Here is a 27,070-nt window from a genome sequence, read left to right as displayed (position 1 = left end):
GTAAACTATTTATTTATATACATGTGTATTTAATCGTAAATATATATATATACATTTAATTTAGCTTATAAGCCTTTGAACCGATCAGCCACAACCACTCCAAAGATGAATAAGAAAAAACCCCAAAAATCCAAAAATTGAACACGTTAAATAGTTTGTCATAAAATATATATCTATGTATGTAAAACGATTATCAAAAAAAAAAATCCAACACCCGTTTCAAAAAACCAAAAATAAATAATTGCAAATTTTGCTTGCAAACTGTAAAACCGCCTAATTACACAAACAAAAAATATATATTTAAAAAAAGCCCGAAATGGAATCAATAAAATTGTCATCAAATCAAATAACATTTATTTAAAATAAAAAAATAAACAATTTGGTTTTATTTATAGAGCAGAAAGTACCCATTTTCCGTGTAAAAACGGTCTATAAATAACGTATTATCATTGGTGACAAATAACAACGCCATTCTCTAACACAACGTTGTCACACAGTGTAAAAACGATTAATAGAGAGAATTTTAGGTCATTTGGGGGGAAAAATGAGTAGAAAAAATATTAGGAGTATAAAAATCAGTTCTGAAAACATCCTCCCTTAATTTAGCGAAATTTACTTATAGAAAAATTCAATTTGGTGTTTTTTTTTCAAATGGAATAAATCAATTTAGCAAAATATTTTTATAAAAAAACTCAATTCGATGCAATTTTGTGATTTGTTTTTTTTTTTAGAAAAAAATTCAATTCTGCGAGGGGTTTCTTTGGAAAAAAACTCAATTCAGCGAAGGGTTTCTATAGAAAAATTAAATTCAGCGAAGTTTTTCTAAAGAAAATGTTATTATCCATTTAGAAACTTAATTTAACGATGATTTTCTAAAGAAAAAATCAATTCAGCTAGGTTTTCGGTGTAAAAAGCCCATTCAGCGAAATTTTCCAAGGAAAAAAAACTCAATTCAGCGCTGTTTTAAATTAGAAAAAATTATTTTTTTTAGAAAAAACTCAATTCAGCGTGGATTTTCTATAGGAAAATTCAACTCAGCGATGGGTTTCTATAGAAAATCTCTCAAATTAGCTAAGTTTTTCCTATAGAAGAACACAATTCAGTGAGAAAAACTCAATTCAGCAAGGGTTTTCTTTGGAAAAATTTATATTATCGATTTTTTCCTAAAGAAAAACTCTATTCAGCTAAGTTTTTTCTATGGAATAACTCTCTAAAAAAATCAATTCAGCGAGGGTTTCCTATAGAAAAACACAAGTCAGCGAGGGTTTTCTATAGAAAATCTAAATTCAGCAAGGGTTTTCTATAGAAAACACAATTCAGTGATGTTTTCTGTAGAAAAAATTAATTCAGCAAGGATTTTCTATGGAAAAATTTAATTCAGCGAGGGGTTTCTATGGAAAAATTTAATTCATAGATTTTTTCCTAATGAAAAACTCAATTCAGCCTGGGGGGTTACTCTGTATTGCGTTGCGAAAGCAAGTGCGATGCGAAAGCTAAATGCGTTAAGAGTACAATTTGGTACTCTATAACGTTCACGCAAACGCATTCGCAAACTAAATTGAAAATAGGGCAACACTGTCGCCACAAAGTAAACAACAACGAAGAATGACAAAAGGAAACGTCAAAAATTGTAAATGAAAACATATTTTTGTGTGGTACGAGTGTTTTTTTAAACAAAAATGATGAACGAATTAAAAAAAAAGAATTTTATGAGATCTATCAAATATACTCTCCCTAAGTGCGAATTATGTGACAAATGTTTTCAAATATTTAATTTTTATAGATTTATATAAAATGTCTCAATAAAGATTCGTTTATGTATTTTTTAAACGCTCGTCGTTTCAAATAGATCCACAACAATTCCAACTCCAATAAAAGAGGCCGCTGCTTTGAAATTGCTTGGACAATGTGGTTATCAACATCAACCTATAAATATGCACACATAGTTTCACATTTTATATAAAAAAAATAATATATTACTTTTTCCAACCACCGACATCTTTTACAGGAGGTCAATTTGAATTGAGGTCATCAGACAATTTTGTCCACAAATTGTTGGCGCGTTGTTTCGCATTTGAACTCTGCAACTGTCCCTTTGCCAAATCACTGTGTTGCCCCATAAAATCTACTGAAGTTAGGAACAGACGTTGCTGAGCCTGTAACTGTGACTTTTTTGCCTTTTACTTAAAATAATTTACAATTTTTATATAAATAAAACCTTTAATGGAGCTTACTTATACGTTTCGCTTCCTTTGCGTTTGCTATTTTGTTAACGCAAGATATTTGCGCTTAACGAACGAGTTTGACATGCGTTTTCGTATTACAGAGTGCGGTGATGCTACATTTGCGTAAAGTAGATGCGAAAGGAGATACGAAAACGAATTAGAGAGTACCAATTACGCGATGCGTTACAATTTTTCTCACGCATCGCAATACAGAGTAGCCCCCCTGGTGTTTCTTTAGAAAAACACAATTTAGCGACGGTTTCCTACAGAAAAAGCACAATTCAGCAAGGATTTTCTGTGGAAAATTTTAATTCATCGACTTGTTCCTAAAGGAAAACTTCATTCAGCTAAGTTTTTTCTATAGAAAAACACAATTCAGCGATGTTTTCTGTAGAAAAACTCAATGGGAAGGGATCTGATAGGGTATTCTATCTAAAAAAAATGTCTGAAAGGTCTACAATGTTTTATGGGTATAGAAGACCTCAGAAAGGCATTCAATCTACATAAGACCCCTGAACGGTCATCTATATACAGAAGAAGTTTGAAAGGTCTCCCCATTTTATCAAAAAGAAATCTCTTCAATGTCTTATGGCTATAAAAGACCTCTGAAAGTCCTTCAATCTACGGTCTCTGAACGGTCTTCTAACTATAGAACACCTTTGAAAGGACTTCTAAAACTAAAACACATTTGCAAGGTCTTCCAAGACCTATAAAATGTCTTTTATCTTTAGGTTTTTTATCTTTAGGAAAGTTCATTCAGATCTTTTCTATGTTTAGCAATTATTACAAATATTTTTTTTAATTCATTAGTTTGCTTCTCATTCCGACATTAGCTGTTTATTTTTTTCATTTTGTGTATCGATACGATTTTTAACAAATTGTTGGAAATTTTGTTCTTCCGTTTGTTCAACTTGATAGGTGGATGGGGCCTCATCCTCGTTGCCTTCTTCATCTTCGGAACTTTCATTGCCCGGATGTTTTAAATAGACATCGGAAAGTTCGCGACCACTGGAAACCTGGAAGAAAAAAATAATACATTTAAATATTAAATGGATTATGGAATATTTTCAAATATAAATTGTATTGCTGTTTCGGGAACCGATCTTGGCTAGGTTGTCCTTCATGTAAATAAATTGAAAAAAGATTCAGGCCACTATAGCCTTTCTATTTGAAATTTGCAGGTTTTACGTTAGATTTTTAAATTTAAAAAAATTAACTCCTTTTTCTCACCTCCTCCACAAAGCCCGTCAATTTAATTTCACTGCCAGCTCCTTTACTTTTGGCAATGGTTTCCAATTTCTCTTCTTGTTTTTTGGTTTGCTCTTTCAGTTTTTCCTCGCGTAGTTTGTTGTATTCAGCTTTGTAATCCCTAAAAATAAAATAATTTTATTACCGGTTCCAAGTAATTTTCAATTAATAATAACCCACTTTTCATATTCTATGGCACCCTCTTCCACAAGGCCAAAGAAGGTATCAAAACCCACACCGGTTTTTGATGATATGCCACAGGTTTTCAGATCACTATAAAACTCATCCAATGTTAAGGACATAGTGCGGGTTAAATTACTAATATAATTTTGTTCCTTTTCCAAGGCTTCTTGGAAGGCCTCAAAATCGGTCATCCACTCCACGGCAAAATCATGATCTTGCATGTCAATCTATAGAATAGAAAAAAATTATTAATCATTAATAAACCAAATTAAGAGATTTTACTTACCTTATTCATGGCCACAATAAACGGCAGCCGGGCCTTATACAATATCGAACAGGCATATAACATATTGGACATAAACGTGGTGGGACTCACCGAACGCACCACATCCATAACATACACCACAATTGTGGGAAACATTGTAGCCAACGCCTCGGTAATTATTGTACCCGATGCCGACCATGTAAATACTTCAATTTGTCCCGGCGTATCAATAATACACCATTTATGACCCTGTTGTCCAGCACGTCGTATCAGTTCGACAACTTTTTCAAATTTCGTTGCAAATAAATTGAGAGATGTTACAATACCACCATTTGGTCCTAGTTTATATTGTTTCATAACTTCTTTATAATTTACGGTGTCGCGTATATCAATATTAGCATGATAGGGGGTTTCCCGACAGGCCGGATCCAAATTTATGACATAGGGTTTATATTTGGCAAATGAGGTTTGGGTAAGTTTTTGTACAAATGTTGTTTTGCCCGAACCGGCCATGCCGAGTACAATGAGGCAGACGGGTGATGTTTGGGGACCATTTTCAACGGTCAAAGGTAGTTGTGGATTGGAGGCCATTTCTTGTAAATAGGGGAAAGATTTTTGTCTTTCAAATGGGGAATTAAATTACGGCTAGGCCTTAACACAGGACAAAAAGGGGGCTGGCTGTAAGAAAAATAAAATAAATTAAAAATTATGAATATATACGCTAATTTAAAAATAAATTTAGACCAGTTTTGAAAGAATTCCGATTCATGGACCTAGGTTTCAAAAGGAGGCATTATTGTTGCTTTTTTAACCGCTCTTGACCCATTGCCCTTGGTTATAAGACTTGGAATCATGTTGAATTAGTCTGTTTTTTAAATGCCAATCCAAAAGCATCAAAAGGATCTGCATAGCCTAGTAAATGTATTTCATCATTTAACGGCACATGGAAAGTCTTCAACAAACGGATTAATAACTGCTTGTAAGGAAGAATTAACATACTTTTTCACACTATACAGCTCGGAATAGCCAGTTCACCTTCCAGGGCAATAATTATGGCTATAATTTCAATAAAATTCAATAAAAAACTTAATTTCTAAAGCAAAATGATGTTGGTTTGAATCAAAAACAAAACAATGTGGCTCACAAAGGAACTTTGTTCAATTGTACGGGTTCACTGAAATGAATCACTGAACTTTCTCTCTCCCTCTCTCTCTTTCTACAACATTATCAAATGTGTGGAAGAGAAATCAATTAAAAAGCACAATGCCATAAATATAAATGAAATAATATAAAACATTTGTCTCATAAACAACTAAGAAAATAAACAACAACAATATTGTCCAATAATAAACAAAAAAGGGTCGCAAGAGGTTCAATGTATGAAATTCACTGAAATGAACATATGATTTCCCTCAGTTGTGTGCTTCTTCTTCTCTTTACAGTTTCTAACGTAATAATTGGTATTCAGAAAGAATTGATAGAACAAAAGAGATTTAAATAAATTGAAAGTAATTTAAATGATTATTTTATAATTTCTTTGTATTATAAGTTGTTGATTTATTAAAGAAATTAAAAAAAACCTACAGTTGTTATGTCAATTGAATTGATAACTCAAATTTATCAATAATAAAACGAAGTAAAAACAGATTTGAGAACATGATTAAGGTCATGGTACAATAATACAAGATAGGACAGCTTGAGGTGAATAACAAAACAGCAACTATGTAGGTGGCGGCTTCTTCTGCCAAATATAAAATGAATATACGCAACAAGTGGTTGTTTATACTTGACATTTTTTCAACACATAACTAAAAAAGCGAAAAATTAATGAAAGGTTATGATTTATTCCCTCTCCAAAATCCAGTAGGGAATAGCATGAAATGTTTGTTTCATCCCAAACAAAGTAATAACGATTACCAGGCGAGCTCGGTAAAAATTATTCTCATTTCAATTAAATATGTTTCAATTTATTCTTCAATTTATTACGAATATGTTTCAATTTACTTTGAATTTATTTGACATAGTATTCAAAACAATACAAACATATACAAAAAACTATGTATTTTGATTTGATAGAACAAGCCACCTTTAGAAAAAAAATTGTAGTAAGTTGGTAGCTATACTCGCAATTGTAATAATTTTACTATATTATGCTATATAATTATATTTTTGATCTCTAGACCAAGATTTCTTACAAAACAAATTTGAGTAACGAATTTTTCTAGGAAAACTTAAAAATATATATGTAGCAACCACATTATATTACTCCAAACTTTGGGTATTTTGATGATAACCATCGAAGGCACCAGCAATTTATTATTTATTGTGCATAGTAGCTTACAAAATCTCTTTGGAAAATATGTAATTGATATATTTGAATTGGTCTGTTCCCGTACTGCAAGAATATACTACTTTTTACTCCGATATCGAATTTTCCTTTATGATATCGAAGAAAATAATAACATTTAGTAGATTCTTGCAGAACGGGAGCAGACCAAATGATATATAAACCCTATATAACAAATTTTTACATCGAAAATTCATCATAATTTTTTGTTGTATAGCTGTAGTTCCATATCGAGTTGCAAATAATTGTCATTATCTCCAAAGATGGGGATAAACAGTTCGGGCAAATAATTTTTCTAATTATCATTCATACAAATTTCTTAATTTAAATATTTCTAAATATATCACAATTTTTATTGGATCTTCTTTAAAGTTTTTTAAGATTTTTAGTTCTTTATTAAATACAGTACAGTAAAACTTGTAAAAATGCTCAAATTTTTAGATTCTTCCATGCAAACGGAACATAGCTATTCATTTCACTGTTTGTGTTATCAATTCCCTTTGCATTGCAGTGATGCCATTAGAAACCCCCTAGCAAGAAGAAGCATTTGTTTTGAGCCTTTTCATAAACACACAGAGAAAAAACAAAACACACACACAAAAAATATGTGTGTGTTTGTGTGTCATTTGATAACAAACGTCACGAAAACGTCAAACAAAGTGGTAAACAAAAATATTTTTTTATTGGGCAACTTTTTTTGTGGGGGAACTAAAAGTTTTTTTTTGTAGAAAAAAGTGTTTTGTATTTGGTGGAGTGGTGAAAAAAAGCGCGATAAAACCTCTATTGGCAACATACACAATGGGTTTTCCACGTATAATCAGTAAAAATAATAAAATATACACGAAATTGGGCGATTTCTGTTTGTCTGGAGATGGCCAGCAGTTTTGGATTGTGTGTCATACGTGCCAAGAGGAGCTGCAGACACAAGATAAATTCTGGAAGCACATACAGGATGAGCATAACTTTATGCATGGCGTTAGACAAGTGAGTTGGTTGGTAGGGTGACAGAGGGGGAGGAGGTGGAATGGGGCTGTGGCAGGGGTTTGCAAGGGGTCAATTGTTATTAACGCGCCATTTTTTCCGATGTTGTGTTTTTAGGAACAAACACGTACAGCAGCCCAGGCATATATGGAGGCAGCGGAAGCAGCCTCAATGATGCCTTTGCCATTGTTCCGGAAGATGAGTGTAAATGAGCAGCAGCGAGAGGATAGTATGAGCCAGGAGGATGAGGATATGCACAAGGAACCAAAAGACTATACAGAGATGAGGTCCCATGAAGATCCGAATCAGTCATCGGTGTCGATTGATATTAAATTGGAACCACAGTTAAGTCACCAAGGCCAGCATCAACAGCAAGCACAGCAGCAGCAACAGCATCACCAGCAGCAGCAACAACAGCAGCAGCAGGCACAACAGGAACAAGAACAAATGCAACAGCAGCAGCAGCAACAACAACAACAGCAGCAACATCAACAGACCCAACAAATCGAAATAAGTACACCGCTGATGTATCAAATCCCGCATGTCCATGCACCACCGGTCAGTGCATATGCCGCCTTAGTACAACCCAATTTAAATTCGTTAAATATGTCCGTGGCTGCAGCAGCAGCGGCTGCCTCACAAGTGCCAACCTCAATGGCCGCTCTTATGCCCATCAAAGATGAAATGATCCATAATAAGGAGTCGGCCAATAATAGTACCACGGCTAGTGCCAGTAGTGCCATGTCATCGGAGGATGGAGAACGTTGGTATATATGTGACTTTGAAAATTGTGGCCTGAAATTTAAATATCAATCGCGGCTCGAACTGCATCGCAGTGTGCACAGTAAGGAAAGGAAATTTTCGTGTGAAATATGCGGGGCCAGTTTTAAGCAGTCGTGCAATTTGTCGACACATCGGAAAAAGAAACATGCCCTGAAGGGTACTGCCAAAATGACATTGGTGCCGCCGCATCGTTTTTGAAATCCAATTATGAATTTTTTACAATTTCCTTTTTATTTTTGAAAAAGAGTTTCAAAAAAAAAAAACTTTTTGAAAGAAAGAAGTAGAGAGAAGATGAAAAAAAGGAAATTAACAACAAGTCCCCACCTTCCTTATAAGAAAAAAAACAAAAGAATTCGATTTTTTTTTTTAATTTTTTGTTTCTCCCTTTAAAAAAACATTTGTTAGTGGCTCAAGTAATGAAAATGGAAAACAAATAACTAAAATTTATATTATTTTGCTAAATTTTTCTAGAGTAGCAACAGGAAAAAAATGTAAAAAAATTTTGAAAAATATTTTTTTTCTCCTTACGAAAATTAAAATTGTAGTTTTTAAGTTTAAATTTTATATATACATATATATTTCGGGATTTAATTAATTTTTTTGTTAGTAGTTTTTAATTTCTCTACTTTTTATTGTTTTATAAAAAAAAACATTCATTGGGTGAATGTTTGTATGTAATAGTTAAAAGAAGTAATGAAAAGAAACAACAACAAATTGAAAGAATAGATTTTCTTTTAATTTTCAGTTAATTTCTTTCGAAAAAAATGCCTTACCTTTTTTATTTTTTTTAGATTTAAGAAATGTTAATTTAATTATTCTTTGTTTGATATACAAAAAAGGCTTATTTGGAATTGATTTCTCTTAGGCGAAATACTTCCAATTTTATTTTTTTGTCAAATATTCTGTTTTGTTAAATGCTTTTATTTTGTAATGAAATTATTTTTTATTTTAATTTTTAGTTAACCTATACTTTTTTGTGCAATTTTTTATATGGCCTTTGATTTTAGTTTGGTTTATTTTATTTTATTTTTTTAATTTTCTCTCTATATATTGTCTTTGTCTTGCTTTCTTTCTTTTAGTTGTAATTATTGTGCAATTAATATTAGACAAAACAACAACAAAAAACAAATGAATACAAATTATATTATACATATATATAATAAAAATAAATAAAAAAACACAAAATAAGATTTTAAGTAAATAAAGTTAGTCTAAAATTCAAAAAAAAAAAAAAAAAATATTTTTTTTTCAAAATGTGGAATTTTAAAATTCAAATTCCAATTTCAATTTGTTTTCATTAAAGTCTTCTTCTCTATTTATTTTATAGCACTGTGGCTTTTAAGGATATAGCAAATTTTTATGGCACAGGATACCATTTGCTAAGTGTTATAACTCAAAACGGTTCTTGTCTATGCTATAGTGGTTTAGAACCAACTCGTCGATTTTTTTATAGCACAGGACCATAAGTCTACATAATTTATGGCCATGTAAATAAGTACACATAAAATCAGGTATGTTAAGTATATAACCTTTTCAAAACACCATTATTTTTAATACTTCTGTTATGTTTACAGATATCTTTATGTTGCAGATTTTTAGCGGAATTTAATGTAGAACAATTCTTCAGTTGACCTGAATGACCTAGCATGAAGTTTAGTTGGATATTTTAATGAAATCTAAAAGTATTTCAAATTAAAAAAAATGATAAACAATTTTTGTTAAAATGACCAAAAGTTGACCCCTTTTATCTTTATATCTAATAATGCTAGAGGTTCGGATTGTTCAGTGACCCACAATGGAATTTGATGTAGAACATTTCCGCCATTGACACCTGAGCGCTACAATGAAGTACAAGGGGAGATATTTGGGTAAACTGAAAACTTCCGAAATTAACCTAACAAATTAAAATGCCCATATTATATTGTATTCCTAGAGGTTCGGATTGTTCGGTGACCCACAATGGAATTTGATGAAGAACAATTCCATCATTAACATCTAAGCGCTACAATGAAGTATAAGGGGAGTTACTGGAGCAAAATCTAAAAATATTTCAAATTAGAAGAATAATTCAAATGATAAATAATTTTCGATACACCCATAAGATAACCCATATTATCTTTATATCTAATATTCCTAGAGGTTCGAATTGTTCGGTGGCCCACAATGGAATTTGATTAAGAACAATTCCACCATTGACACCTAATGTCTCAATGAAGTATAAGGGGAGAAATTTGTGTAACCTAAAAAAAATTAACCTAAAAAAAATTAAAATGCCCATATTATTCTGATATCCCGCATTCGTAGAGTTTCGCTTTGTTCGGTGGCCCTCAGTGGAATTTCATGTAGAACATTTCCGCCATTAACACCTGAGCGCTGTAATGAAGTATAAGGGGAGAAATTTGTGTAAACTGAAAACTTCCGACTTTAACCTAAAAAAAATTAAAATGCCCATATTATCCTGATACCCTCTATTTCTAGAGCTTCGTATTTTTATATAGAAAAGTTATCGATAATGACTTTTCTGTAGAGAAAAAGTTATCGATAATAACTTTTTTGTATAAAAAATTATCGATATTAACATATCTGTATAGCAAAGTTATCGATAACAACTTTTCTGTATAGAAAAGTTGTCGATAACAACTTTTCTGTATAGAAAAGTTGTCGATAATAACTTTTCTGTAAAGAAAAGTTGTCGATAATAACTTTTCTGTATAGAAAAGTTATCGATTATAACTTTTCTGTATAGAAAAGTTATCGATAATATAGAAACGTTGTCGATAACAACTTTTCTCTTGAGAAAAGTTTTCGATAACAACTTTTCTCTATAGAAAAGTTTTCGATAACAACATTTCTCTATAGAAAAGTTTTCGATAACAACCTTTCTCTATAGAAAAGTTGACGATAACAACTTTTCTCTATAGAAAAGTTGACGATAACAACTTTTCGCTATAGGGAAGTTGTCGATAACAACTTTTCGCTATAGGAGAGTTGTCGATAACAACTTTTCTCTATAGAAAAGTTGTCGATAACAACTTTCCTCTATAGAAAACTTGTCGATAACAACTTTTCTCTATAAAAACATGTATAGAAAAGTTTTCGATAACAGCTTTTCTCTATAAAAAGGTTTCGATAACAACTTTTCTCTATAGAAAAGTTTTCGATAACAACTTTTCCATATAGAAAAGTTTTCGATAACAACCTTTCTCTATAGAAAAGTTTTCGATAACAACTTTTCTCTATAGAAAAGTTTTCGATAACAACTTTTCCATATAGAAAAGTTTTCGATAACAACCTTTCTCTATAGAAAAGTTTCCGATAACAACTTTTCTCTATAGAAAAGTTTTCGATAACAAATTTTCTGTATAGAAGAGCTGTCGATAACAACTTTTCGCTATAGGAATGTTGACGATACCAACTTTTCGCTATAGGGAAGTTGTCGATAACAACTTTTCGCTATATCAAAGTTGTCGATAACAACATTTCTCTACAGGAAAGTTGTTGAATTTATATAGAATTTTATTTGTTCAGATGTAATCGATAACAACCGTTTTGTTTCTCTATAGAAAATTTCACGTTATTTGTACATCAACTCAGATGATGACCTCCTGCCTCCTTCACTTTTGTCACAGGGACATTTTGTGTGGCATTAAAAATGCCCTTTAAAAACTATTCCCCAGTTTCCTCCATACAATTCCCCCCTTCATCTATCTATCCTTATTTCTATAAAAAAATATTTTTATTATGAAGAAATAATAACGTTTATGTCAACGACATCAATGGCCGTTATGTTTCTCCCATTCTCCGTCAAACATATGATGAGAATAAAGAAATCGTGGGGGGAGAGAGAGAGAGGGAGTATGTGTATGAGTTATTCTTCTTCTTCTGCCATACAACATTTGGCGCCTTTTTTGTTAAGTGTCTTTTTCATGACTAGTTTTGAATGGGTGTTCGTTCGTGTGTGTTTGTGCACGCCTTTTGTTTGATACTCTTCCGTTGTGTTTAGTGGTTACGTTTGACTTGAAGTTTCAATGACTTGTTACAATGTTTCCTGGTATGGTTTTTTCTCTATTGAAAATCAAGGATGCAGCAAGAAGACAGGTGATGGAAAAAAGTGCTAGTGTTTTTTATCAAATTGAAAAATCATGTTATGTGTTTTTGTATTGTCCACGAAACTATTGTGATTTGAGAGAGAGAGAGAGTCACACACAACCGCTGTTAAATAAGTGAAATTAAATTTATTTGTTTTTCTTTTCATTTTTTTTTTTTTTGTAGGAATTTACTGAAAAAGTGAAGTGGGATGAAAGAATCTTAAATGGGGAATGAGGACGTTAAGAACTTTCCAATGACGAGCCGCTGTTAAGGTCCCAACGAACCGTTTAATGACGGTTAATTAAAAGTGGCCGTAAATTACCTCCAAGCGGAGGCCAATGATCTTTAATCAGGATTAAGTACTTTTCAATACAGAAAATTTGTTATCGATGACTTTGCTATACAGAAAAGTCATTATCGATAACTTTTCTAGACAAAAACGTTATTATCGATAACATTTTTTCACAGTAAAATTATAATCGATAATATTTTTCTATGGGAAAGTTATTATCGTTAACATTTTCTAGGGGAACATTATTATCGATTACTTTTTTTGCAGAAAATTTTCATATCGATAATTTTTCTATACATGAACATTGTTATCGACATCTTCTCATTAAAGAAAATGTATTATCGTCAACTTTTCCATGGAAAAAATATTTTGTTTTGGGTTTATATCATTTAATTTCCTACAACAACTCTGTTAAATCATGCTTGATTCCAATTGCCACTTGAAAAGAAGAAAAAAGAAAACTAAATTCCCAATCAAATGACATAATGAAAATCACAACTAAAATCTGAAGAAAGAAAAATTGTTGAGCAATCGAAAACATCACAGCAATGTCAATATGAAAAATATTCTCCTTTTTTTTTTCTTGTTCACATTTGAATGTTATCAAATTCAACACAAACTGTGCATGTAATTGGATAGGGGAGTACCCGCTGGGAAATGGAACTAAATGAGAAATAAGACTTCCAATTAAATTAATTTATTGAAGAAATGATTGGAATTCCTTGATAGTTAATTAGAGTAGTTAATAATATATTTGACAATTACTAAGGTGCAGTTAGTAAAGCGTTCCTAGTGGCCACTTTCATCTTCTTTTTTTGTAACTTGAGTAAGTGTAAATTGAAATGAATTTCAATTTCCATTCGAAGAAAAAAATCAAAACCTAAACACTTTTAAATCTATTGTAAATGTGGTGGTAAATAAGGATAAAGGAGAATAAATAAAAAAGGAATGGGTTGGTCTTTTTTATTTTTTTCACAGTGGAAGATACGATTTTTTTTATTATTTGAAAATTGAAATAAAAAATAAAATAATTTGTGCTACTCCACTCTATTGACTTCTCTCCTGAACTGTCATTGGACAATATGTCAAAGAGGAGTGTCGGTGTAATCACGGCTATTATTATGTTCACAACACCCCATGTGTTAGTGGCGCGTTCATACTAATTTTAATGATATTTTTTATTGTTTTTTTTTATATCCTTTGCCAGTGAAGCATGCTGTGTAAACATAACAATAGAATTCTAAAAGCGACAACAAGAACCGAAAACAATGAAATAAAAGGAAAATCCAAAAAAAAAGAAGTAACATGAAAATTGAGTAACAAATTCTTAAATAACACGCACTGATTTTTTTAAGACATCGAAGTAGGAAAAAACTACTTCCGGACAATGTATCGCATGCTATCTATCCTGGCTGATATAACATTCTTACAAACCCCCTTTATTTTGGTTTAAGACTGGTAAACACACCACAACCTGCTTTTCCTACTTACATGCCATTCGATCGTGTGTGTGTGTGTTTGTGATTTTAACTTCTTAAATCTGACACAATACCAAATGTGCTGACAATGGAGAGACAAAACCAGAAAATAGAAATGCAGAGAATTTCATGTTATTTTTTCTTATGTTTGTCATTTGACAGGAAAAAAGGGGAGAACATTTTGTATTAAATTCAAGAACAACAAAAAATGACCGGCTAAATGACAAATGTCAAAAGTTTGCAATTTTATTAAATAACCATAAAAAATATTCAATTTTTACAAACAACAACTTAAAAATGTAGACGATAACAAATTTTTCACTAGAAAAAAATATCGATAACAAATTTTCTTAATAAAAAAGTTGTCGATAACAAGTTTTCTTAATAAAAGTTGTCGATAACAATAATAAGTTTTCTACATAAGACATATCGATAATACGTTTTCTACATAGAAAAGTTATCGATAACAAGTTTTCTCCAAAGAAAATTTATCGATAATAAGTTTTCTACATAGAAAAGTTATCGATAACAAAATTTCTTTATAAAATAGTTATCGATAATAGCTTTTCTGCATACAAAAGTTATCGATAATAAGTTTTCTGCCTAGAAAAGTTATCGATAATAAGTTTACTGCCTAGAAAAGTTATCGATAACAAGTTTTCTGTTTACAAAAGTTATCGATAACAGGTTTTCTGCCTAGAAAAGTTATCGATAAAAAGTTTTCTGCCTAGAAAAGTTATCGATAACAAGTTTTCTGCCTAGAAAAGTTATCGATAATAAGTTTTCTACATAAAAGACTTATCGATAATAAGTTTTCTGCCTAGAAAAGTTATCGTTAACAAGTTTTTGTTATAAAATAATTATCGATAATAAGTTTTCTGCATACTAAAGTTATCGGTAATAAGTTGTCTAAATTGAAAAAGTTATCGATAATAACTTTTCAGCATAGAAAAGTTATATATAATTATTTCTCCTGAAAACAAGTTATCTCCATAAAAAAGTTATGGATAATAAGTTTTTGCTTGTAAAAGTTATCGATAATAAGTTGTCTGCATAGAAAAATAGTCGATAATGATTTTTTTCTTAAAATGTTATCCATAATGACAGAAGTTATCGGTAACAAATTTTCGCCATAGAAAAGTAATCGATAATGATTTTTCTGAATAGAAAATTTATCGGTAATGTTTTCTCTTTGAGAATAGTTATCGATAACACATTTTTATCTTTACAAAACATTTATCGATAATAAGTATTCTTTATAGAAAAGTTATCGATAATAAGTTTTCTGTTAAAAAAAAAGTAATCGTTAACGATTTTGCGTTATCGATAAGAACTTTCCTTTACAAAACTTTTAAAACAAGTTATCGATAATAAGTTGTCTACATAGACAAGTAATCAATAATGATAAGTCTATAAAAAATATTGTCGATAACAGCTTGTATTTATAAAATAGTTGTCGATAACAACTATTCCTTATCGATAACTATTTTTCTGTACCGATAAGTTATATATAATAATGTTTTTCTAAAGAAACGTTATCGAAAACAATTTTTTAATAGAAAAGTTATCGATAACAAATTTTCCCTATAGAAAATTAATCGATAACAACTGTTCTCTAAAGAAAGATATTCGATAACAACATTTCTCTTGAGAAAGATTATCGATAATTACATATCTTTATAGAAAATTTATCGATAACTTGTTTCCTACAGAGAAAGTTTATCGATAACTTATTTTTTTTACAGAAAAGTTATCGATAATAACTTTATTGTTGACGAGTTATCCCTATAGAAAAATTACCGATGATAGCTTTTCTCTTTAAAAAATTTATCGATTATTACATTTTGCTGTAGAAAAGCTATCGATTATTACATTTTTCTGCAGAAAAACACCTTTTTTCTATATAAAAATAATCGATAACAACTTTACCCTATAGAAAATTTATCGATGACAATTTTTCTCTATAGAAAATTTATCGATGACAGCTTTTCTCCATTAAAAGAATTATCGATTATAAAATTTTTCTGTAGAATAGTTATCGATTTTTGCATTTTTCTGTAGAAATTATATCGATTATTACGATGTTTTTTAGAAAAGTTATCGACAACAATTTTTTTCTCTATAAAAATTTATCAAAAACAACTTTGCTCTATAGAAGAGTTATCGATAACTACTTTTCCTACAGAAAATTCATCGATAATAGCATTACTTTTAAGAAAATGTAATGATAACAACTTTTATCAATAAAATGTTTTCTCTATAAAAAGTTATCAAAAATATCCTCCCTCTAAAGAAAATTTATCGATAACAAATATTCAAATTCGATTCTAATTAATTTAATTACTAAAATTTTTAAATAAACTTTAAAGCCACCATAAAAATCTCTTCATCGTCATTTAAAAATTCCGCAATTTTTCATTTGTTGTAACTTCTGCTATTTCAAAACGATGTGAGACGAGAGCTGAAATCCTCTTAAGATACCTTCCAGCATTTTATGGAGTAGTGGGATGATAATGATTTCTCATGCAGCTGTAGTAGCTATGACAGCTAATCGAATGGAAAATCTCCTTACCAACAGCATGCCAGAAAAAAGCGACAGTCGGAGCTGAAGAAGAGGAGGCGGGAAGAACCACGTTGACATAGTGTAATGGAATGTCCAACAAAATATTTGGAGCTCTATTTTCGTGTAAGATTTATTAAATTCCTAAGCTCTGCGATGCGATGCTAAGTTTGTCATTGAATTTGAAAAATCTGCGAGATTTTTCGTAACCCCTTTCATGGCCAACAAAAAAGAAATTTTTTTTGGGGGGAGGGGAGGGTTTTGGGAATATTTTCATGGCAATGCCATGAAATTAATTGATAATCGAGTCAAAGTCAAAATAAACCGACCAACCAACCGAACATCCCACCACCAAGCACCACTTCAGCTTTATCGAATTCCTGCCAACTTCTGTTTATTTGGGCCAGAATTAATGATGACTGTGGTCGTCGATAGAGTGGCCATGCGGTCGGTTGGTTGCTGGTGGTAGCTGCTGTGGTAATTATTGCAGTTTATGTTTCAATTATAATGGCATTAAACCGATATTAAATGCCATACCGAATATAATCTCGAATAATGAAATGTTGATTATAATGATATGGAATTGAATGCGGAACAGTTATCGGTGAGTGAAATCGGAAAGTGAATAAGTCACATTATAAGATATCATGAAAGAAAAAAAATATTAAATTTCGATAATAATGTATTTTTCTTAAAGAAAAGTTATCGATAATAAATTTTTCGTATGGCAAAGTTATCGATAACAAGTTCGGATATACAAACATTTTTCGATAACAACTTTTTTTATAAAACAGTTATTGAAAACGAATTTACTCTAAGAAATTTTATCGATAATAAATTTTCTCTATAGAAATGTTATCGATAATAACTTATTTACAAAGAAATGTCATCGATAACAAATTTCCACTATAGAAAAGTTATCGATAACAACTTTTCTTTAAAAAATAATATTTGATAACTAATTTTCCCTACAAAAAAGTTTATCGATAACAATTTTTGTTTATAGAAAATTTATCGATAACATATTTTCTCGACTGAAATTTAATCGATAACAAGTTTTCTCCATAAAAAATATAACGATAACTTTTTTCTTTAAACAAATTTATCGATGACAACATTTTTCTATAGAAAATTAAACGATATTAATTTTTTTCTATAGAAAATTTATCGATAATAAATTTTCGCTATAGAAAAGTTATCGATAATATTATTTCTCTATAGAAAAGTTATCGATAATAACTTTTCTCTATAGAAAAGTTATCGATAATAACTTTTGTCTAAAGAAAAATATTCGATAACTACTTTTCTCTATAGAAAAGTTATCGATAATAAATGTTTTCTATAGAAAAGTTTTCGATAACAATTATTCTTTATAGAAAATTTGTGGATAACTTGTTTTCTCTAGTGAAAGTTTACCGATAACGACTTTTCAATGAAAGATGTATCGATAACACATTTTTTTAGAGAAAATGTAACGATAAAAGCTGATCTCTATAAAAAGTATCGATAACATTTTTCTCTATAACAATTTTATCGATGATGACTTTTTTCTTTTTATCGATCATATTGTTTCTACAATAGAAAATTATTGATAACATCTTTTTTTATGAAAACTTATCGATAATATTTTTTTTCTACGAACAAATTATCGATAACAATTTTTTATATAGACATTTCATCGAAAACAACATTTGTCTATAGAAATGCTATCGATAATTGCATTTTCTCTATAGAAATGTTGTCGATAAGAACATTTCCTTATGGAAAAATGATCGATAATAATATTTTCATGTAGAAATTTCATCGATAACAACATTTATCTATAGAATTTTTCTTTGTATAAAAGTTATGGATAGGGAAAATGTATCGATAACAATATTTCTATATAGAAATCTGATCGATAATAGCATGTATCTATGGAAATACAGTCGATAATATTTTTTCTCCAGAGAAATGTGATCGTTAACAAAATTTCCTTAGGGATAATTTATCGATACCAAAATATTTTTATACAGAAATGTCATCGATAACAACATTTATCTATTGAAATATTGTCGATACAGTTTTTCTTTATATAAAAGCTATCGATAACAAAATTACATTGGGAAAAATTTATCGATAACAACTTTTAATTATAGAAATACCTTCGATAAAAATGTTCTTTTTATAAAAGTATCGATAACAAAATTTCTTTGTTGAGAATGTATCGATAACAATATGTACTTATAGAAATACTGCAATATTTCTATTTTTAAAATTTATTGAATTGATCATTTTCTCCTTTAGAACGGCCAGCGTTATCGATAATCTCTTTTATCAACATATAAATAGGTGGTTATTTACATGTCAATTTATTTGTGTGTGCGTGTGTTTGTGTGTGTATTAATAATATTTGCTTTTATTATAAATAGTCAATATATGCAACCATAAATATAGATATATATGTGTGAACGTGTGTGTGTGCGAGCATGTATATATTTGCATTAGTAATTGTGTGCCCAACACTTTATATCATTATATAATTATTTGCACACACACACTATACTATAATATGTGGATCCTATTGATTAGTTTTTGTGGGTGATAGTCTTGGGTGAGAGAGAGAGAAAGGGAGAGGGAGAGTGCATTGAACAGAGTCGGAGAGATTGAGTGTGTGTGTGAAATTGCAACAAATTAATTAAAATCGGTTAGTTGTCGATAATATCGAATAGTCGTATCTGTGTGATGCGGATAATTGTATGAAGCATACATCTACATACATACATACAAATGTATGTATGTAGGCATATATGTATATGAAATTGTTGATGACTACTTATATTTCAATTATGTGAATGGATAAAAAAAATAACTATTCAATAGCAGAGAGTGAATAAAACAAAGAAGAGTTTCAAGGTTAATCACAGGGGAATTTGAAGGGAGAGCATTGAATGCCCGAAATTACCCACATAATGAAACGATAGAGGTTTCATATATTCTAGAAAAATATTCCTAACTATGTTCCCTACAATATTTCCAACAACAACATATACCAAAAATTTAAGTATCTCCAGCTATTGTCCTTCCTACTGACGTCTTTAAGAAAATTAAGCAAATTTTGAGGATTTCTTTAAAAATCGACCAAAAAGTCAGCCAAAATGAGTTGCTACCGCCTTACGATGTTCGAGAACAATATTCCTAATAATATTTTGAGAATTTTTCCTGAACATATAATGAACCTAAAATGTGAGGATCTCTTCGAAATCCTTATCCTTTTTCATTATTCACACTTCGAAAACGGCTAATATTGCATTTTTATAAAAAGGGACCAAAAAGTGGTATACAGTGGAGCCTTAGAGGGTTAATATGTTTTACAAAAATATTCCTTAATATGTTCCCTACAATATTTCCAACAACAACATATACCAAAAATTTAAGGATCTCGAGCTATCGTCCTCCCCCATTACATTTTAACGAAATAAAGCAAATTTTGAGGATTTCTTTAAAAATCGACCAAAAAGTCACCCATAATCAGTACCTACCGCCTTACGATGTTCAAGAACAATGTTCCCAACAATATTTTGAGTATTTTTTCTCAACATATAATGTCGAAAATAATGTTGAGGATCCCTTCGAAATCCTTATCCTGATTCATTACTCACGACTAATATTGCAATTTTATGAAAAAGGGGACAAAAAGTGATATACGGTGGAGCTTTAGAGGTTTCATATATTCTACAAAAATATTCCTTATTAAGTTCCCAACAATATTGCCAACAACAACATATACCTAGGATTTAAGGTTCACAAGCTATCGTCCTTCATCCTGGCGTTATTAAGAAAATAAAGCAAATTTTCAGTATTTCTTTAAAAATCGACCAAAAATTCCCCCATTATGAGTTGCTACCGCCTTATGATGTTCGAAAAAAATATTCCTCATAATATTCTGAGAATTTTTCCTGAATATACAATGAACCTAAAGTGTGTGGATCCCATTGAAATCGTGATCCTGATACATTACTCATACTTCGAATATGGCTAATATTGCATTTTTTTGAAACGAGGCCAGAAAGTGCCATAGAGTGGAGCGTTAGAGGTTTCATATATTCTACAAAAATACTCCTCAATATGTTTCCAATAATATTTACAACAACATCATATAGCTAAAATTTAAGGATCACAAGCTATCGTCCTTCCTCCTGGCGTTATAACAAAATAAAGCAATTTTTGAGGATTTCCTTAAAAATCGACCAAAAAGTGACGCACAGTGAATTCCTGCAGCCTTGTAATGTTCGAGAAAAATATTCCTAATAATATTCTGAGAATTTTTCCTGAACATACAATTAACCTAAAGTATGTGGATCCCATCGAAATCCTGATCCTGATACATTACTCACACTTCGAAAATGGTTAATATTGCATTTTTATGAAAAGAGACCAAAAAGTGATATACGGTGGAGCCATAGAGGGTTAATATGTTCTACAAAAATATTCCTCACTCGATTACCAACAATATTTCCAACGACATCATACAGCTAAAATTTAAGGATCACTAGCAATCGTCCTTTCCCCTAACGTTTTAACAAAACGAAGCAAATGTTGAGTATTTCTACAAAAATCGACCAAAAAGTCCCCCCTAATGAATTGCTACACCTTTGCGATGTTAGAGAAAAATATTCCTAATAATATTCTGAGAATTTTTTCTCAATATTCTATGAACCTAAAATGTGTCAATCCTTTCGAAATTCTGATCCTGATAAATTACTCACAGTTCGAAAATAGCTAATATTAAATTTTTATGAAAAGGGGTCAAAAGTGATATACGGCGGAGCCTTAGAGGGTTAATATGTTCCACAAAAATATTCCTCACTATGTTCCCAACAATATTTCCAACAACATCGTATATCTAAAATTTAAGGATTTCAAGCTATTGTCCTTTACCCTGACATTTAACAAAATAAAGCAAATTTTGCGGATTTCCTTAAAAATCGACCAAAAAGAGCCCCATAATGAATTGCTACCGCCTTACGATGTTCGAGAACAATATTCTTTATAGTATTTTGAGTATTTTTCCTGAATATATTATTAAGCTAATATATAAGGATCCAAAGATATCACCATCGTTTCCCCAAACAAAATGGGAAAATGCTTAATATTACATTTCCACCAAAATCGTCCACAAAGTCCCACACCATGAGCCCTTAGAGGGTTAATATAATCCACAAAAATATACTTCGTAATGATTTCGAACAATATTTAAAACATTGTCGGTCCCCATTTCAAAATCGTCATTTATAAAATAGAAATATTATGCAGCATCAGCTCAAATTGTGCAAAACAATTTGACACTGAGAATTGTTAAAGTTTTGTTTTAGTTTTCTTTTTTTTTTTGTTCCTTTAAAAGATTTTTCTTTTGGCGAAAATACCCTGCTGCTAAATAGTTGTCAGGACATTGTAACATATTGTTGTTCCGGATGGCTTTTTCAACACATTTGCTGGCAGGAAGTTAGCTGAAATGTAAAAGAAAGAAACACTTTTTGGTAATTTGTCTTAGCAAAATCTAAAACTAGATTCCTTGGGGTATTAGGACTGAGGGAGAAGAAGAAGATGGGAAAAAGGGGAAATATAAATGAAAGAAGTTTTAGTTTTTTTTCTTTCGAAGCAGTTGCTTTGGTAGTTTTTCTCTAGGAAATATATTAATTGGATTTCGGAAAAGTTGTTTTCACCCCTCAATTTATCAAGGTCAATTACGTAAATTAAAATTTTTATGGAATAAAAAAAAAAATTCTTAAAGGGAATATTTTAAGAAAATTTAATATTTGACTCCTAAAAGTATGCTACACTTTTGTAAAGAGCGCCTTAACATTGTAAGTATGTTCTCATATTCTATTGATTATTTATTGATTGAAAAACAGTTTCCATATACAAACAAAATCTCCTGCATCTTTATTTCAACATCAACCATCAATGATGAACTTCGAAATAATTTATAATGGGGAAACACAAAAAAAAAACGATATTTATTGAATATTAAAATTTATGAAGCTGCCAGCAAACAGCAGCAGCCGCAGTTTGCCACAAGCACTTCATGGGGAAACTCAATACCATTTCATTCTTACAATCCGCCGAAAAAGGAAGTTGTGAAGTTTCATTTCATTGTGTTCACTTCTGCTGCATCAGTCATAAAAATATGGCAGATGGGAATTTTTATTGATGGTAAATATTGTGATGGAAAGGGAGACCACGGGATATGAACATATGCATATAAATATAAGTACCAGGAATATTTTTATGGGAATATTTTTTTATCGGAATTAATCAAAATAATGTAATGTATATAAATTAAAAACTTAAAAATAGGCTTAAATTTTTCAAAAATATTTTTTCTAATCATCTGTCGAACCTATAATGTGAAGATCTCCTCGAAAACCTGATGAGATCAATTTCTTATATCTGGAAAATAGCTTAAATTACATTTTCAGGGAAACGGGGCCAAAAAAGTATCTTATAGGGGAACTTTAGAGGTTTCATTTATTCTAGAAAAATATTCCTCAGTAGGTTCCCAATAATATTTCCAACAACATCATATACCTAAAATTTAACGATCTCAAGCTATTGTCCTTCCTCCTGATGTCTTTAAGGAATAAAGCAAATTTTCAGGATTTCATTAAAAATCAACGAAAAAGCCCTCCATTATGAGATGCAACCGCCTTACGATGTTCGAGAACAATATTCTCAATAATATTCTGAGTATTTTTTCTCAACATACAATGAACATAAAATGTGAGGATCCCTTTGAAATCCTGATCCTGATGCATTACTCACACTTCGAAAATGGTTAATATTGAATTTTTATGAAAACGGACAAAAAAGTGATATACGATGGAGCCTCAGAGGGTTAATATATTCTACAAAGATATTCCTCACCATGTTCTCAACAATATTTCCAACAACATCCTATACCAAAAATTTAAGGATCACAAGCTAACGTCCTTCCCCCTGACGTTTTAGCAAAATAAATCAAATTTTTGAGGATTTCTTAAAAAATCGACCAAACAGTGACCCACAGTGAATTCCTACAGCCTTGTAATGTTCGAGAAAAATATTTCTAATAATTATCTGAATATTTTTTCCAAACGTACAATTAACCTAAAATGTGCGGATCCCTTCGAAATCCTTATCCTGATACATTACTCACATTTCGAAAATGGTTAATATTGCATTTTTATGAAAAGGGGACCAAAAAGTGCTATACAGTGGAGCGTTAGAGGTTTCATATGTTCTACAAAAATATCCCTCACTATCTTCCCAACAATATTTCCAACAACATCATATGCGAAAAATTTGAGGATCTCAAGCTATTGCCCTTCATCCAGACGTTTTAGCAAAATTTGAGGATTTCTTTAAAAATCGAATAAAAAGTGGCCGACAGTGAATTCCTAGAGCCTTGTAATGTTGGAGAATAATGTTCCTTATAATATTCGGAGTAATTTTTCTCAACACATGCCGAACCAAAAATGTCTGGATCCCTTCGAACTCCTGATCCGGATACATTACTCACATATCAAAGTGAGTAATATTGCATTTTTATGACAAAGGGGCCAAAAAGTGCTATACAGTGGAGCGTTAGAGGTTTCATATATTCTACAAAAAATATCCTACGCTATGTTCCCAACAATATTTTTAACAACATCATATGCGAAAAATTTAAGGATCACAAGCTATCGTCCTTTATCATGACGTTATTAAGAAAATAAAGCAAATTTTTGAGGATTTCTTTAAAAATCTACCAAAAAGTCCCCCATAATGAGACGCTATCGCCTTAAGATGTTCAGGACAAATATTCCTTATAATATTTGGAGTATTTTTCCTGAACACATTATATACCAAAAATGTGAAGATCACATAGAAATCCTGATCCTAATACATTACTCACACTTCGAAAATGGCTAATCTAGCATTTTTATGAAAAGGGGCCAAAAAGTGATATACGGTGGAGCCTTAGAGGTTCCATATACTCCAGAAAAATATTGCTTATTATGTTTCCAACAAAATCTCCAACAACATTATATGCAAAAAATTTAAGGATCTCAAGCTATTGTCCTTCTCGCTGACGTTTTAACAAAATAAAAATTCCCCTCTAATGAGTTGCTACCGGCTTACGATGTTCGGGAACAATGTTCCTTATAGTATTTTGAATATTTTCTCTTAACATAGGCTCAACAAAAAATGTGAGGGTCTCGTCGAAATCCTGATCCTGATACATTACTCACACTTCGAAAATGGTTAATATGGCGTTTCTATGAAAAGGGGCCAGAAATTGATATACGGTGGAGCCTTAGAGGGTTTATATGTTCCACAAAAATATTCCTCACCATGTTCCCAACAAAATTTCCAACAACATCATATACCTAAAATTTAAGGATAACAAGCTATCGCCCTTCCTCCTGACGTTTTAAGAAAATAAAGCAAATTTTGAAGATTTCTTTAAAAATCCATCAACAATTCCCCTTTAATGAGTTGCTAACGCCTTACGATGTTCGGTAACAATGTTCCTTATAGAATTTTGAATATTTTCCCTTAACATATGTTCAACCAAAAATGTAGGGATTCCCTCGAAATCCTGATCCTGATACATTACTTACACTTCGAAAATGGTAAATATGGCGTATTTATGAAAAGGGGCCACGAAGTAGCATACAGTGGAGCCTTAGAGGGTTAATATGTTCTACAAAAATATTTCTCACTACATTCCCAACAATATTTCCAACCATGTCATATGCCAAAAAATTAAGGATCTCCAGCTATTGTCCTTCCAATTCATGTTTATACCAAAATAAAGCAAATTTTGAGGATTTCTTTAAAAATCGATTAAAAAGTGGCCTGCAATGAATTGCTAACGCCTTACAACGTTCGAGAACAATATTCCTAATAACATTCTGAGTATTTCTTCTCAACATACAATCAACCAAAAATTTGAGGATCCCATCGAAATCCTGATCCTGATGAATAACTCACACTTCGAAAAACGATAAGATAGAATTTTTACGAAAAGGAGCCAACAAGAGGTATACGGTGAGCCTTAGAGGGTTAATATGTTCCACAAAAATAGTCCCCACTATGTTTCCAATAAAATTTCCTACAACATCATACACCTAAAATTTAAGGATAACAAGTTATTGTCCTTCTCCACAATGGTCACAACAATATTTCCAACAACATCTTATGCCTAAAATTTAAGGATCTCACGCTATCGTCCTTCCCACTTGACATTTTAACCAAAAAAAGCCAATTTTAAGGATTTCTTTAAAAATCTGCAAAAATTCCCCTATAATGAGTTGCTACCGGCTTATGATGTTCAAAAAAACTATTCCTAATAATATTCTGAGAATTATTTTCTGAACATACAATGAACCTAAAGTTTGAAGATCCCATCGAAATCATGACCCTGATTTATTACTCACTTTTTGAAAATAGCTAATATTGAATTTTTATGAAAAGGGGCCAAAAAGTGATATACGATGGAGCCTTACAGGTTCCATATATTCTACAAAGATATTCCTCACTATGTTCCCAACAATATTTCCAACAATATCGCATGCCTAAAATTTAAGGATCATAAGCTATAGTCCTTTTTCTTGCCAAATAAAATGCTTGAAATAGTAAGGCCTTGAGGCCAAAGAAAGAAAATATACGTTGGGCGCCATTATTTTTTTTTTATTTTTATTTTTTTTTTCATTTCTATTTTTATAGGTATACTACCGGAATGTCAATGCCACAGACACATTGCCCATGAACAAAAAATGTGAGTCCTTATTGAAACCCATTTTGTCACCCTCAACATATTTTCTTCAGAAAATTACAATAAATTAATATGCCAAATAGTATGCTATAGAAAAATCGTTACCAATAAAGACAGAAAACACACACACACTCACACATATGTATATAAATGATTTCATTTACTACCATTTTGGCCAAGTTATTTTTAGACCTCACATAAAAGAAAAATATTTTTGGAATTACTTTGTTTTGCCAAACAAAACCAAAGACATTTCTGGTAGGGGGGATGGGGGTGGAGGACGATCATGGTCATACATGAAACTTAAATAAAGCGAAATATTTGTTAAATTTATAATAATATATAAAAGTCAAGATTCTTCTTCTTCTACAGAATATTTTTATAAAAAAAATAAACCCAGTAGTTATTTTGGAAATTTGATAATATTTTTTGTTGTTTTTTTGCGATGGAAATGTGGTCGTTTACAAGTTTTCCGTTTTCATTTAGTGAAGGCTTATTTATGATGGTTAATGATAGCCTTGTTGTTGTTGTTGTCATGGTATTTTTCTTGGAAAATATAAACAAACGAAGCAAAAACCCGAAGTACTTACCACAGAAAATATTTTCCATTTGCTCCGTCTCTCTGCCAACTCCTCCACTTCAAAAACTTTTCGCAGAATATGTAATTTATTGAAATAAATCCTTATAAATAAATACACACATACACTCACACATGTGTGTGTGTGAGTATGTTAAAGTTTTGTTGTCGTTATTTTTTGGTTGAAATAAATTTTGGTTTTGTGACTTCGACTGCTGCTGCTAAAAGTTAAACAAAGTGTATTGTCTGGAGTATTCTTCT

At 31.0% G+C, this 27,070-nt stretch overlaps 2 protein-coding genes across 2 annotated transcripts; one reads left to right on the top strand and one right to left on the bottom strand.

Moving 5' to 3' along the window:
• Window positions 1-3,031: 3,031 nt before the first annotated feature.
• LOC133335881 (GPN-loop GTPase 1) lies at window positions 3,032-4,512 on the bottom strand. Its single transcript, XM_061544174.1, has 4 exons — window positions 3,943-4,512; window positions 3,654-3,883; window positions 3,456-3,594; window positions 3,032-3,241 (listed from the first exon to the last, which is right to left on the bottom strand). The coding sequence occupies exons 1-4, from the start codon at window positions 4,510-4,512 to the stop codon at window positions 3,044-3,046; spliced, it is 1,137 nt and encodes a 378-aa protein (XP_061400158.1). The 3' UTR covers window positions 3,032-3,043.
• Window positions 4,513-7,014: 2,502 nt separating this feature from the next.
• On the top strand, window positions 7,015-8,276 carry LOC133335880 (AT-rich binding protein-like). The gene is made up of 2 exons (XM_061544173.1): window positions 7,015-7,252; window positions 7,367-8,276. The coding sequence occupies exons 1-2, from the start codon at window positions 7,067-7,069 to the stop codon at window positions 8,228-8,230; spliced, it is 1,050 nt and encodes a 349-aa protein (XP_061400157.1). The 5' UTR covers window positions 7,015-7,066; the 3' UTR covers window positions 8,231-8,276.
• Window positions 8,277-27,070: the final 18,794 nt, after the last annotated feature.

This window comes from Musca vetustissima, unplaced genomic scaffold (assembly GCF_032173495.1).
Source record: "Musca vetustissima isolate MV318-11 ecotype Yass unplaced genomic scaffold, APGP_CSIRO_Mvet_v1 utg68122, whole genome shotgun sequence".
Taxonomy (NCBI): Eukaryota; Metazoa; Arthropoda; class Insecta; order Diptera; family Muscidae; genus Musca; species Musca vetustissima.
The sequence above is the reverse complement of the archived record's forward strand: the minus strand, read 5'-3'. Positions and strand labels throughout refer to the sequence as shown.

What these genes read in the sequence shown, in the direction of transcription:
- LOC133335881 (XM_061544174.1), bottom strand. Translation starts at nt 4,512, where the DNA reads ATGGCCTCCAATCCACAACTACCTTTGACCGTTGAAAATGGTCCCCAA. An exon ending in TTATTGTGGCCATGAATAAG is followed by an intron (nt 3,884 to 3,942) that starts GTAAGTAAAATC and finishes TCTATTCTATAG; the next exon opens with ATTGACATGCAAGATCATGA. An exon ending in GGTGCCATAGAATATGAAAA is followed by an intron (nt 3,595 to 3,653) that starts GTGGGTTATTAT and finishes TTTTATTTTTAG; the next exon opens with GGATTACAAAGCTGAATACA.
- LOC133335880 (XM_061544173.1), top strand. Translation starts at nt 7,067, where the DNA reads ATGGGTTTTCCACGTATAATCAGTAAAAATAATAAAATATACACGAAA. An exon ending in TTATGCATGGCGTTAGACAA is followed by an intron (nt 7,253 to 7,366) that starts GTGAGTTGGTTG and finishes TTGTGTTTTTAG; the next exon opens with GAACAAACACGTACAGCAGC.